General features: G+C 41.3%; 1 protein-coding gene and 1 non-coding gene across 3 annotated transcripts in view; one reads left to right on the forward strand and one right to left on the reverse strand.

Moving 5' to 3' along the window:
• The first annotated feature begins 4159 nt into the window (after positions 1-4159).
• ZNF200 (zinc finger protein 200) overlaps positions 4160-15025 on the forward strand; it is a 42088-nt gene continuing 31222 nt past the window's right edge. The window contains exons 1-5 of one of the 2 annotated variants that reach the window (XM_081555137.1): positions 4160-4340; positions 5069-5396; positions 6148-6239; positions 6533-6656; positions 12485-14761. In XM_081555137.1, the coding sequence (XP_081411263.1) occupies positions 5150-5396; positions 6148-6239; positions 6533-6656; positions 12485-13203 (1182 nt within the window). In that variant the 5' untranslated portion in view covers positions 4160-4340; positions 5069-5149 and the 3' untranslated portion in view covers positions 13204-14761. Of the gene's footprint in view, positions 4341-5068; positions 5397-6147; positions 6240-6532; positions 6657-12484; positions 14762-15025 lie in introns of those variants that run through there. The other variant, XM_081555138.1, reaches the window with a different exon arrangement.
• On the reverse strand, positions 11480-11586 carry LOC145533665 (U6 spliceosomal RNA). Its single transcript, XR_014074245.1, has one exon. It is a non-coding gene; the product is annotated as a U6 spliceosomal RNA (small nuclear RNA).

Genomic DNA, 15025 nt, shown 5'->3' on the forward strand with positions numbered 1-15025 from the left:
CTCATGTGCCCTGTGCCCTGTTTGCTCAGCTGTTCGCTGTGGTTGGCATTTGTTGTTACCAATTCTCCCTTGCTGTCTTTCCATGAAGATGCAGCTTGGTGTATATTTTCTGCCACCTTCCCATACACATGTTTTTCCCTCCAATTATTCCTAAAACTGTTTCAGAATGCGAACTATTTGACAACACTTGCAGTGGTTGGCCATACAATCCTTCAGAAAGATTTTAAATATTTCATGCCTTGAAGCAGTGTTGATCATTTACAAAATTTTTGCTGATATGATAGAAATGTAATGAGATTTTACTTGTATTTTATTTCATTACCTGCAATTGGGGCTATGAATTTTTCATGTGAATGTCTACTTTTTTGCTTCATTCTGTCAACACACATATTTGATAAACAATCCATAATAGTAATAGTTTTATTCAAGCCAAACTGAGGACTACAGCCTGGGAGACACAGATTTAAGAAGTACTTGAATTGTGTTCCATAGAAGCTCAAAATGGGGGGAGGCTCATATAGGCAAAACCCCAAAGCTACATAAGTTGTTTGTCAAGAATTATAATCTAAGCTGGCAAGAATAAGAGTGCTTATTAAGTAAGGGCTGGTTGGGGTCCAAAATGGTTGCAAAGTTACTAGGGGAGATCTTGGCCCATTAGGTTGCAGCTGGCAGCTACTAGCAGATACTGTTCTGAGAATGGTTTGTGCTATCCTTGAGTTTGATACAGTTCAGACAATTGAGGTTCTCAATGATGCAAGCACAAGTCTGAAATTAAATCACAATCACTATCCTGCTCTATTTTGGATGCCTGAATCACAGTCTTATATCTCGGCAGAACAAGGAACATTAGGCTTCCCTGGTGGTCCAGTGGTTAAGAATTTGCCTTGCAATGCAGGGGACATGGGTTCGATCCCTGGCCAGGAAGATTCCACATGCTGTGTGGCAACTAAGCCTATGTTCCACGACTATTGAGCCTGTGCTCCAGAGCCGGAGAGCTGCAACTACTGAGCTCACGGGCTGCAACTATTCAAGCCCAAGACACAGCAAGAGAAGCCACAATGAGAAGCTCACACACTGGAACAAGAGAGTAATCCTCACTCCCAGCAATTAGAGAAAAGCCCATGCACAGCAACAAAAGCCCAGCATGGCCAAAAAGTAGTAATAATAAAAAAGAACAAAGAACATCAAACATGACAGGTTTCAAATGAGGTGGATTAGCATGCACACAACTAGTTAACATGATCCTGGTGTCTGGGAAGAGAACCTCATCTTTAATGGAGTACTAGCATTGACGTTACGGGGGTGGGAAGGGGACATTTATCTCTATCTTCAAAGAGGACATTTTCAACAATCTGGTAGCTGTATTCTTTTTTTTTTTGTAATGGTTAAAGCGTATGTACAATGTAAGTTAGACAAGCCATAAAACAGGCTATTTTAATTAGCATAAAGTTCAAGCCAAATCATTTATAAGCAAGAATGACTTTCCCATACCTCAACATGTGAAAAACTGCTTCCATCAAGTCTATAAAAATGGTACAGTTCATTTAACTACTTGCTATGTGGGATCCAGATGTTGAACGAGTTTTTTGTAGTACTTTTACATAAATATTTTAAATACTAAATATTTTTATTTGTAGGGTGTAATTTTCCCTGTCAGGTGGTTTTTTTTTAATTGAGATATAATTCACATACCATAAAATGCACCCTTTTAAATACACAACTAAATGGGTTTTAGTATATCCACAATGTGTACAAACATCACCACTAATTCCACAACATTTTCATCACCCCCAAAACAAGCCTTGCACCCATTAGCAGTTACTGGTCTTTCCCCTCTACCCTCAGGCCCTGGCTACCACTAACCTACTTTTTATCTCTACGGATTTGCCTGTTCTGGACATTTCACAGAATTACAATATATGGTCTTGTGTGACTGGTTTCTTTGGCTCAGCATAGTGTGTCAAAAGTTCATCCATGTTGCAGCATGTATCACTGCTTTGTTCCTTTTTTACTGTTAAATAACTCATTATATGGATATACATCTTGTTAATCTGTTCTGCAGACAAGTGGGTTATTTCTACTTTTCAGCCAGTATGAGCAATGCTGTTTGTGTATAGGTTTTCATTTCTCTTGGGTTTATACCTCGGAATGGAATTATTTGATCCTATAGTAATTCTTGATGCTTTTGAACTATTGTGTTGGAGAAGACTCTTGAGAGTCCCTTGTACTGCAAGGAGATCAAACCAGTCCATCCTAAAGGAAATCAGTGCTGAATATTCATTGGAAGGACTGATGCTGAAGATGAATCTCCAAAAATTTGGTCACCTGATGAAAAAAAAACTGACTCATGAAGAGACCCTGATGCTCTTGCAAAGATTGAGGGCAGGAGGAGAAAGGGATAACAGAGGATAAGATGGTTGGATGACATTACCAACTGGATGGACATGAGTTTGAGCAAGCTCTGGGAGTTGATGATGCACGGGGAGGCCTGGCATGCTGCAGTCCACGGGGTTGCACAGTCGGAAATGACTGAGTGACTGAACTTATAATAATTCTATGCTGATATTTTGAAAGACTGCCAAACTGTAGCTAAGCATCTTTTCTTTCTTTCTTTCACCGCACTGTCATGCATGCAATGTCTTAGTTCCCTGACCAGAAATCAAACCAATGGACTGCCAGGGAATTCCCCCTAAACATCTTTTCAAATGTCAATATCACTTAGCTTTCTTCCTCTATGGAATGGTTCCATAGCCTTTGCCTCAGTCTTTGGTCAGTTGGCAGGAGCTCTGTATGCTGGGAATATCTTATTCTTTATTTGACTTATTTTGCACAATTACATTCCAGTCTACTGCTTGTTTGACTTTATCAATATTGTTTTCTAAAGTTTCTTTTTTTAATGCATTCTCACAAGTTTATATTCTACTTTAAGGCACCTCAGTTTCCTATTCTGCCTCAATATTAAACTTAGCGTTCTTGTAAATATTCTTTTATTGGCTATTCAATCCCAATTTGAGGGTATGTAATAACAGGAGTCTTCCTTTTTTCCAGGAAGAACAGACAACTTTTGCTAGTACCAAGCTTAAAAGCCACACTTTCATACAGGTCGACATATACTCACATCAACTTTAGCATTTATTGTTCTATTTATTCACTCGTAGTTCAAACTATACAGCTTTGATTAAAAAAGGGTTTTGGTTTTGTTTCGTAATTTTGATGTATGGAAAGACAGGTATTCTTTATTTTACTTTGTTGCTATACAGTTTTTTGTGTGTTTTTTGCCACACAGTTTTGACAGTAGTCTCTTCAAAACACATTTTAGACCATGGCTGAATCACCTATAGTTACCGTTAATAAACGGGATTCGTTTATATTTTTTTAGTCATCCTGAGAATGACTTTATACAGAGAAATAAGGCCATCTCTGCTCTTGTGTGGCCCAAAATCTTGACCAGTACCGCTCTGGCGAATGAACCGAGTATGTTAACAAGGCAAAAAGAAAAGATAAACGGAAAACGGAAGCGGAATGGACAACTAGGATTCCTCAGAAAATAAGATGGCCGGTCCAGACCGCAGTGTAGGAGTTGGCATACAAGGGAGGGGAGCGTCGCCCGGCTCTGACCAACGGGCCGCCCCTACCGAAAGAGACTGCTGTAACAGGACCCTAGACCCGACAGAGGCCAGAACCCACCACCAACTCACGGCCACCTCAGTTTTTTGAGAGACTCCAAGTTCTGCGGCGGAAACTACGGCAGCCTCGCACAGACCTTCCGGTCCTCCCGACAGCCCGCTTCCGGTCGAGCCCCGATCCCGCTCCGCCCCAACCGCTGCGCCTAACGATCTCCCATTGGCTGTGTGGCGCCGAACTACATTTCCCAGCAGCCCCTGTACTTAGCCCTTCCGTACTTGGAGTGGTGCCCACCAGGTTTGGCGGGCCGGAGCTAGACTTCACCTTTCCGTCTCCCAGGTACAGCCGCAGAGAAAGCGGATGCTGCCAACCTGGCCTCCTTGCGGTCCTGAGAGTCCTGCTGGTCGACCTCGAGCATCGCCTTCTGAAGCGCACACTGCCCGCTCCAAGCGAGGAGACCAGGCTTCCGCACCGGAAACGAGGCACCGGGCGTGACATCACGGCCGCCTAGGCACCCGGTCTCCCAGAAGGCACCGCGTCCCCGTCGTCCTCCCCAACTAACCGCAGCTCACGCAAATAATAGCTGGCTGCCAGTGAGGACACCCCGAAGAGCGAGGGTTGGGCTGGGCCTCTCGAGCCTAGTTTCCCAGTCTCTCCCTGAGTCTGGGTCCGGGGTTGTCCCCAGCGTGCGCCCAGGCAGAGCAGAACCCCAAAAGGTGAGGGGCTCCGGGAGGGCGGGAACCACACTGAGGCGGCCTCTAGGGAGCGAAACAGGGGCCATTGCTGGAGCGCTCCCCAGGCAATGCCGCCAGCTGGGCTTTGCGGTGAAGGTGCTCCTTGGCCAGTGGGAGAGGCTGCAGAGTGGGCCTGGCCCGGTGGGCCCTACTGGGATGCCCCCTGCACCTCTTACAAGACTTTGAGGGCGGAAAAGAGTCGGCTGGCCACATGTAGACCCCTCATGCGGCCTTGGGGTTGCTCCTTGGGCCAACTGCTCCCTGAAGGACATCCTAGGGACATGCGGTCCAAGGGGTGCGGTGAGGCCAGATTCAGTGGCCAAGCTGACCTCTAACCAGAATCCCTCGTTAGTGAACCCCGGATTTCCTGTCTTTTGGGCCGTTGCTTTTTATTTTTTTCAGCGTTAGTGTAACCATTTTTCCTAGTGGAGTTTGCGCTTCGCATTATCGTGAGGATGACCCTTGGTCTTCTGCCGGTTGTCTTTTCTCCCTTCTGTTTGGCCCTTGAGGTTTGGACATCTTCCATTCGCAGGATATTCCTTTCAGGTCTTGCTGAGAGTATCAGGTTCAGCGGTCTTCCTTTCAGTTGTGAGTTCCCTACCCCAGCTTATCTTTCGTTACTGATTTAGATTTCAGGTGGCCTCACTGCCCAAGAAACATATTGGAGTAGAGGCATGCTCACCCTGACCCATGGTTTCTCTCATCTACAGCGTGGTTGACAGGTTTTCTCCAGTAAGAGGTGGCTCTTGAAGCTCTGCAGAAACAAGTGTGGTGTGTTATTTCAAGGCACGATGGCTGCAAAAGTAGTTCCTATGCCTCCAAAACCAAAGCAGTCGTTCATACTGAGAGTCCCTCCCAACTCCAAGCTGGGGCAAGACCTACTTCGAGATGCTACTAATGGACCCAAGACCATCCACCAGCTGGTTCTGGAGCACTTCCTCACCTTCTTGCCCAAGCCAAGCTTAGTCCAACCCAGCCAGAAAATCAAGGAGACCTTGGTTATTGTGAAGGATGTGAGCTCAAACCTTCAGAATAGAGGTAAGAAGCACATACTGTTTCACTAGAATAAAATGGGTGGTACTGGGGATTGAGCTAGGCTTCCATAGTAATAGTGAATTCAAGTTAGGAAGGTGAGTGTTGAAAAAAGGTGTTGATTCCAATAAGTCAACATGCCAGGAAGAAGGACGGAGTATTTTTTTTTTCCTCAAGCTGGGTTTGAGTGATTTGCTAAGTGTGTGTAAAGCCATAGAATAGACGAATTTTTTTTGTAGTGTCATTTTTACTCACACATTCGGGAGGAGGAATCTTTTTTTTCTTTTGCCACGACATGCGGCATGTGGGATCTTAGTTCCCCAATGAGGGATTGAATCTGCTCCCCCTGCATTAGAAAGGTGGAGTCTTATACACTGAACTGCCAGGGATGCCTGGGGAGTATGTTTTTAGGATAAAGAAATGTTGATGAATTATTGAATTGACTTCAGCTTATGTGGAATCTTGTTAACTTTTGTGCTTGCTGTGGACATCTTCAGACTTGACCATACCCCAGCCTTCCCCTTAGTGGTAATGGAAATTTTAAAAGGTGCTTAGGGGAATCATCTTTTTTGTAATGAAGAGACGCCATGTAGGTACAAGACCCTGTGGTTTGAGGCTTGACCTCTGACTGGGCTCATAGGAGCAGAAAAAGCTATGAGTTACCTACTGAAGGAATGATCTGGCTTCAAAACGTGGGTAGAATCTTTGTATTAGAGTCACTGACTTTTCTTTTAACTGCAGCTTCCTCTTTCCCTAGTTCAACCTCGTCCCTTAGTGAAGCTTCTACCTAGAGAAGGAATACAACAGAAACAGGAGACAGTATCTCTGTGTTTGAAAGCTGAATCTGAGGTGGGTTCAGCTTTCCTGTTCACTGGGTGCATCGCCCTCTCTGCTCTCGCAGCCCTCCCACTTATACTCTGGGGCGTCAGCAGGGAGACTGGGCCCATTCTTCACTGCCTTCTTGGACAGGTGTGTTCTGTTTTCCCTCTGGCTTCTCTCTGAGCCTAGCTTTCCAGTCTGCATGAGACTTGTAGATCCCTTTCACCATCCCTTCCCCAGTCTTTGGGTCTCAGTCTTTTTTAACAGCAAGGCTGTCAAGGAACCTCTGTTACTAAGAGGAAGGGGGCCTGTTGTTCTTTCAGAAACTGGTGGTCTTTGAGGATTTGAATGTATTTCACTCCCAAGAAGAATGTGTAAGCCTGGATCCTGCTCAGCAGCCCACCTCAGAGATGGAAGAAGACAGCATTGGGGAGATGATGTTACTGGGTAAGAAATCAAGTCCCTTGTGTGTTTAGATTGAAGGCTATGGGAAAAGCATGATTCTGTTTCATCTCAAATTTTTTTTGAGACGCTGATCACACCAGCCGGGTCCAGGTGTAACTGTTCACACGCATATTTTTGTTTTATTCTATGTAGCAGAGCCTTCTACAGCTGTGAGTGGCCATTTTTCCTGTATCTTTGGGGCAGCAAGGGTGGAGGTTATCTCTCTTGGTAATCAAGACCTGCGGCTGATGTGCTAACATCAAACATTTAAACAGAAAGCACACGCATACTGTTTCTGAATCCACTTTCTGCATCCAGTGGTATTCTCTCAACAGATACATTTTACATCACTGCTTTCATTGGACACTTGACTAATTCTTTTTTAAGTCTAATTTTGTCATTGGTGTTCAATAGCTGTGAAGCCTACTAGTGTAAGAGAAAATATATCCCATTTTTGATGGAAGTAATATCTAGCATTTGTTAAGCACATGTATGCCAGTATGTGCTAGACACTATTCTAAGTACTTTACACACATTTATTATCTCATGTAATTCTCATGATAGCACTGTGGGGTATAGAAATCATTATTATGTTATAGACGATGGAACTGAAGTAGAGAAAAGGTGAATTTTCTGAAGGTCACACAGTAGTAAGTAGTAGAGCAGGGATTTTTTTTTTTAATATTTATTTATTTGGCTGCATCAAGTCTTACTTGCAACATGTGAACTCTTAGTTGCCTCATGTGGTATCTAGTTCCCTGACAAGGATTGAACCTGGGCCCCCTATATTGGGAGGACAAAGTGAGCCACTAAACCACCAGGGAAGTCCCACCATTATCATCTTTAATGGGAAACACTGAGAGGCATTCCCACTAGAATTAGGATACAACAACAAAGCCCACTATCACTACTACTATTTAACATTGTGTTTTGGGTGGCCTCCCTGGTGGCTCAGACGGTAAAGAGTCTGCCTGCAATGCAGGAGTCCTGGGTTCAATCCCTGGGTTGGGAAGATCCCCTGGAGAAGGGAATGCTACCCTCTCTAGTATTCTTGCCTGGAGAATCCCATGGACAGAGGGGCCTGGCAGGCTATAGTCTCTGGGTTTGCAAAGAGTTGGACATGACTGAGCAACTGACACTTTCACTTTATTTTCAGGTGTTAGCTATTACAGTTAAATGAGAAAGAAACTGAACATAGAAGAATTTAAGAGAAAGATAAAACTACATCTATTTACATATGATATAAATGTGTAGCTGGAAAATTCTAGAGAATGTCTGAAAACTTATTACATATAATAGGTGTATTCAGTAAGGCAATGAGATGTAAAATTTTTATATAGAAATCATCTATGGAAACACAATCATTTAGAACAAGGGTCCCCAACCTCCAGGATCTAATGCCTGATAATCTGAGGTGGGGCTGATGTAAAGTGCACAATAAGTGTAATGTGCTTGAATCATCCTGAAACCCCACCCTCCTACCCAAGGGGTCCATGGAAAAATTATCATCCCATGAAGCCGGTCCCTGGTTCCAGAAAGGTTGGAGACCAGTGATTTAGAAGATATGCATTAGGAATCAAAAAAGATTAAGCATCTAGAAATAAACTTAAGAAATGTGCAAAAATGATGAGGAAAATAAAACACTTCTAAAGGACACAAAAGTAAATTTGAATGACTGGAAAGAAATATGTTCTTGATTCAGTTCAGTTCAGTTGCTTAGTCGTGTCCAACTCTTTGCGACCCCATGACCGCAGCACGCCAGGCCTCCCTGTCCATCACCACCTCCTGGAGTCCACCCAAACCCATGTCCATTGAGTCAGTGATGCCATCCAACCACCTCATCCTCTGTCGTCCCCGTCTCCTCCTGCCCTCAATCTTTCCCAGCATCAGGGTCTTTTCAGATGAGTCAGCTCTTCGCATCAGGTGGCCAAAGTATTGGAGTTTCAGCTTCAGCATTAGTCCTTTCAATGAATATTCAGGACTGATTTCCTTTAGGATGGACTGGTTGGATCTCCTTGCAGTCCAAGGGACTCTCAAGAGTCTTCTCCAACACCACAGTTCAAAAGCATCAATTCTTCTGCACTCAGCTTTCTTTATAGTCCAACTCGCACATCCATACATGACCACTGGAAAAACCATAGCCTTGACTAGACGGACCTTTGTTGACAAAGTAATGTCTCTGCTTTTCAATATGCTGTCTAGGTTGGTCATAACTTTGCTTCCAAGGAGTAAGCATCCTTTTTTTCATGGCTGCAATCACCATCTGCAGTGATTTTGGAGCCCAGAAAAATAAAGTCAGCCACTGTTTCCACTGTTTCCCCATCTATTTCCCATGAAGTGATGGGACCGGATGCCGTGATCTTTGTTTTTTGATTGTTGAGTTTTAAGCCAGCTTTTTCACACTCCTCTTTCACTTTCATCAAGAGGCTCTTTAGTTCTTCTTCGCTTTCAGCCATAAGGATGGTGTCATCTGCATATCTGAGGTTATTGATATTTCTCCTGGCAATCTTGATTCCAGCTTGTGCTTCATTCAGACCGGCATTTTGCATGATGTACTCTGTATATAAGTTAAATAAGCAGGGTGACAATATACAGCCTCGACATACTCCTTTCCCAATTTGGAACCAGTCCGTTGTTCCATGTCTGGTTCTAACTGTTGTTTCTTGACCTGCATACAGATTTCTCAGGAGGCAAGTAAGGTGGTCTAGTATTCCCATCTCTTAAGAATTTTCCACAGTTTATTGTGAGCCACACAGTCAAAGGCTTTAGCGTAGTCAATGAAGCAGAAGTTAATGTTTTTCTGAAATTCTCTTGGTTTTTCTATGATCCACCAGATGTTGGCAATTTGATCTCTGGTTCCTCTGCCTTTTCTAAATCCAGCTTGAACATCTGGAAGTTCTCAGTTCACATACTGTTGAAGCCCAGCTTAGAGAATTTTGAGCATTACTTTGCTAGCATGTGAGATGAGTGCAACTGTGGGGTTCAACATTCTTTAGCATTGCCTCTCTTTCTTTGGGATTGAAATGAGACAGGGATAAGAGTAAGACTTTAAAGTGAGTACAATAAAGGAATGTAAAATACAGTTTTTCTCTGAACAACAGAGGGGTGAGGGGTGGTGACCCTCCCAGCTGTCAAAAAAAATCTATGTGTAAATGATAGTCAGCACCCGCATACCTGCTGCTCCTCTCTATTTGTGGTTCTGCATCTGCAGATTCAGAGCTTGGGTTGTATAGCACTGTAGTACTCACTGTTAAAAAAAAATCTACATATAAGTGGACCTGTGCGTTTCAAACCTGTGTTGTTCAAGAGTCAACTGTATTTTCATTGATCCTTTCAGAAAAATAAGAAAAATCATGAATTTCAATTAATTGTTCTCAAAACAGATATTTAGTTCTTTAATTTAATCTAATGTTTATAAGAAAACGGGGTTAGGGAGAATGAATATTGGAAAAGAGGGGGAACCAAAATATGATTTGTATTTAGAAAATTTTGAAGGATCAGTTAAAACATTGTGATATTTAGTAGTTTTACAGTAGATCAGTAGGAATAAATATTTAACTATCAGTAGCATTCTTAAACCCAAAATAATGAGAGCTCTCCTTCAGAATGACTATAAAATAGGAGTAAAATAGAGAGATGTTTTATATGGTAAATAGAAGAGATTTTTTGAATATTGGAGAGAACAGGTCTAAATGGGAAAACTAAAATCACGTAAAGGTATCAGTGCCCTCCAGACTTATACTGTAAATATACTCTGTTAAATTGGTGAAGGAAGTGAATGTTCTGACAACGAATATTAGACATGTTACAAACAACAGTGTGATACTAAACTTCAAAAGTATCAGAGTTAAATAAAAATAAGTCATAAAAGAATGGCCAGAAAACAATAGAAATTTACTGGATTTTAAAAGACAGGTTTTCTGTTTTTAAGTTGTGGGGTTATTATAGAGGAAGACTTTAATTAAAAAAACATATTAGTGATAAAGAGATTAAGATTTATAGTATATACAACTCATTTATTATTTTTATTTTATTTTTGGCTCCACTGGGTCTTCATTGCTGCAGGATTACTTTCTCTGGTTGCAGTGCTCAGGCTTCCCATTGCAGTGTCTTCTCTTGTTGCAGAGCATGGGCTGTAGGGTGCCTGGGCTCAGTAGTTGTGGCTCACAAGCTTAGTTGCTCCTTGGCATGTGAGATCTTCCTGGACCAGGGATCGAACCCATTCCCCTGCATTGGCAGGTAGATTCTCAGCCCCTGGATGACCAGGGAAGTCCTATAAAATTTATTTAAATTTATAAAAGTGTCAGCCAGTAGATAAATTACTAGTTTGCAATAATCAAAGTACAAAATAAAGCTACAATGAGAAACCATTTTATACCTATTAAATATTTGAAAATTATATCTACTACCAGCAAGATTAGTTAAAATTGATACATAGCCACATGTTGATGGTTATATTGAAATCTGTACAGTTCCTTTGGAAAGCAGTATGTCAGTTCATATCAAGAGCTGTGATAAAAAAAAAATTGTCCTGTGCTTTGGCCCAACATTTTCATTATCCTAAGGGAATCATTAAATGAAATAATTTTAAAAGAAAGAAATCTATTGGTGTGACAGTGCTAAATCCAGCAGAGATTCAGATTCTGGCTTTAGGATCAGTCACATTATCTAAAGTGGTTGATTTCATCCTTTAATTTCACTAAGTTGCCCAGAGTCAGACAAAGTCCCTTGTCACTCCACCTGTTCGTAGCATACTTGTTTTTTTTTTTGCTTTGTTACCTTGTCTTTATAATCTGGTGTTTTGTTTTGTTTTTTCCTTTTTTTTTTTTTTAATGGAACCCTTCACAAATTTGCGTGGCATCCTTGTGCAGGGGCCATGCTAGTCTTCTCTGTATCATTCCCATTTTAGTATATGTGCTGCCAGAGCGAGCACTGTGATCTGTTATTTTACACAGACTTTTTTGGGAAATACAAGTCCTAAGTATACAGCCCAGATTTCCACAAAATGAACACATTTGTCTAAAATCAACTAATACCCCAGATATCCCTCTTGTGGTCCTGCTCAGTCACTAGTCTCCATTCTTCCCCCAAAAATGACAACCATTGACTTCTACCATAGTTTCATTTTATCAATTGTAGTAGTCTTTTTTTTTTTTTTAATGTAGATCATTTTTCTTTTTGGCTACCCTGTGCAGCATGCAAGATCTTTAGTCCCCTGACCAGGGATCAAACTCATGACCCCTGCAAGGGAAGCACAGATCCTTAATCACTGGACTGCCAGGAAAATTCCCTGTAGTAATCCTTTCATGTCCAAAAAATAATACACTGTATGAAAATATTTTGCTGCCTTTAGTTGTGGTCATTTGAATTGTTTGCAGCTTTTCACTATATCGGATGTTATTATATTAGCTAATACTATAATATAGTGAAAACCTGGGAGTAACTCATCTTACCATTTACTTACTAGCCTCTTTTAATATTTATGTCCTTCACCCCCTGGTCCTTATTAGCTCAGTGATTTACACATAGGATCAGTATGAACTTGTTGAGTAATTGGTGCCTATTCAGAAAACAAACACAGAAATCTTTCAGTCTAATCCCACGCATTTCATTAAAAAAAAAAAAGGACTATGTGCTTGCATAATGGGTAAGGGAAGATTTATCAGTCATGTATCCTACCCTCAATAAGGGTGAGGAAGTGTTGATGGCAACTGTCTGCCAGGCAGATTTCTGACTTTCAAGGTTATGGTCTCATGAGAAATCTAACTTAGGTTTTCCTGCATGGTATCATATCCCTCAAAAATTATTAGATTTTCTCTCTGTTTCAACAGTCAGTGGCAGTAATCCTGAGGGTGAAGAGCTTCAGATGGAGCCTGTAGAGGATGAAGATCATAGAGAAGAGTCTTCAGATTGTGATGAAATGGATTGTTCCATGGTCCCTGAGCAATCTCTAGATTGCCAAAAAGAAGAAAGATTAAATACATGTATTCCAAAGGAAAGGAAAATGAGAAATCTTTTAGTTACCATTGAAAATGATACTCCTCTAGAGGAACTCTCAAAATATGTAGATATTAATGTTATCGCACTTACCCGAAATCGTAGAACAAGAAGATGGTATACTTGTCCACTGTGTGGGAAACAGTTTAATGAGAGTTCTTACCTTATTTCCCACCAGAGGACTCACACTGGAGAAAAACCCTATGACTGCAGTCACTGTGGGAAAAGCTTTAATCATAAAACAAACCTTAATAAGCATGAGAGAATCCATACAGGAGAGAAACCTTATTCATGTTCTCAGTGTGGGAAAAACTTCCGTCAGAATTCTCATCGAAGTCGCCATGAAGGAATCCATATAAGGGAAAAGATACTTAAGTGTCCAGAATGTGGGAAGACCTTCCCAGAAAACGAAGAGTTTGTGATTCACTTGCAGAGTCACAAGGCCAAGAGGCCATATGGTTGTAAAAAGTGTGGGAGAAGATTTGGTCGGCTGTCAAACTGTACCCGGCATGAAAAAACCCACTCAGCATGTAAGACCCGAAAACAGAAGTGACATCAGGGAAAGGTCTGATGGTACACCTCAAACTGAAATATTCCATAAATAATTCTGAATTGCCAGGCTGTCTGAAAAGATACAGATAAGAAAACCTCGTTATAGCCAAAATTGGATAAATATTCAAGTTTGCTGAAACCTCAAGTTTTTAGAAAATTTACAGGGAAAACAAAACATCCTCAAGGGCTATACCTCAGTTAGCAACCAGGCTTTTTGGACTAAAGAGCTTTCTTTTGTGAACTTATGCAACAATGTACAGCTCACAGATCCCTTTCCCAAAAAAGGCTTTGAAATACAAGTCTGGGGGCCGCTTACCTTAAGGTGAAGACTGACAAGTGTACTGAAAGTGTCAGAATATTCCATTCCTCCCCACATAGGAATTCACACCTAAGAAATAATGTAAAGATCCTTATCTGAAACTGTTCCCCTAAAAGGACCAAACTACTGACATTAATAAGTCAACAGCTTCTATCAACCATTCATATCACCATCTAAAGATACCCTGAAAGCTTGAAAAGTGAAAGGGATTGTTTACTTTGGAATATAGGAAAACACAGCAACTGAATGTCAGAGACTTACTCCATCATTTGTATGTGATCTAAAAACTAACGATCAATTTCAATAACTTGCAGTTTGTGGTGAAAAGTGACATTTACAGAAATCCTCTTCGCAGTGTAATTTAAAAGTATCTGCTGTTCTTACTGTCTTTTGTCCAGCTGTTAATTGCTCAAACAGCTCTCTCATGCCTTTGCCTTGCCGGAATAAGTTTGGGTCACTTAGGCCTGGCCACCCAGCCCCGCTCCTGGAAAAACTTCTGAATTTTGTTCCTCTGTTGAGTCAGGAAAACCTGCCAGAAAGGAAACCCCAGGAACCTGCAGAGGGGGAGGAAGACATTGGCTTAGATCCGTGGCTGGTCAATAACCTTGCCATATGTTTAGTTCCCATCAGACCTTTGGCAATGGGTGGTCACTACCTCACAAGCATAGTGTTTTACTTTTAGAAATTATGTCTCCAGTGGCTTGCTCACATTACCCCTCAGGAGATAAGGTTCCAGTGTCCTCATTGTAGTGGGCATTTGTTCTCTGTGGCTTCCTGGTACCCACACTTTTCTGACTTGGCTGCCAGAGGCAAGGCCAGTGGTGCCTTCACAGAACCGATCCTGTGGTATGTCATTTTCAGATTCACCATCAGTCTTGCTCTTCTTAGATTTCCTTAAGTTTTAAATTGGTATCTGGATTGGACTAGGCTAAATCCTGTACACTAATGGTGGAAAATTACCTTTACACGTTTTGTTCCCATCCAGAAGCCTACCTTCCATTGATTAGAGTATTCTGAGTACGTTTTTTTCTAATTTTATTCAGGTCATTTCTACACAAAACAAAATTTTGTTTTTGTAAATAGTTTTTTTTCATTGTATTTTTCTAGTTGGTTATTGCTCTTGCATAGGAAAGTTATTTTTAATTATATATTTGCAAAACTAGCTACTTCTCTAAATGTAATTTTCAGTAATTTCTCTGTTCTGTTAAAATTTGTGATTAAATATTATACCATCTATAAATAATAGTTTTGTTTCTTTCTGCCTGTTGCTCTTTTTTGTTGTTGTTGTTACATTCAAAATAGGTGGTTCTAAACTTTGTTGTGGTACAAAGCATACTAACAGAAGGATGTTTTATGATACAGTTGTCTTGAGTCATAGTCAAAGATAGAAAAAGAAACCCCAACACTTAAAAGCCACATTAAAACAGGCCTTTATCCATGTTCTGTATTTCAAGCCTACTGTACCCTTTAAAATAAGGGACAAAACTGGCTGTCAACATTATTC

The sequence above is a fragment of the Giraffa tippelskirchi genome, chromosome 13 (assembly GCF_054371585.1).
Source record: "Giraffa tippelskirchi isolate mGirTip1 chromosome 13, T2T-mGirTip1v1.2.pri, whole genome shotgun sequence".
NCBI lineage: Eukaryota > Metazoa > Chordata > Mammalia > Artiodactyla > Giraffidae > Giraffa > Giraffa tippelskirchi.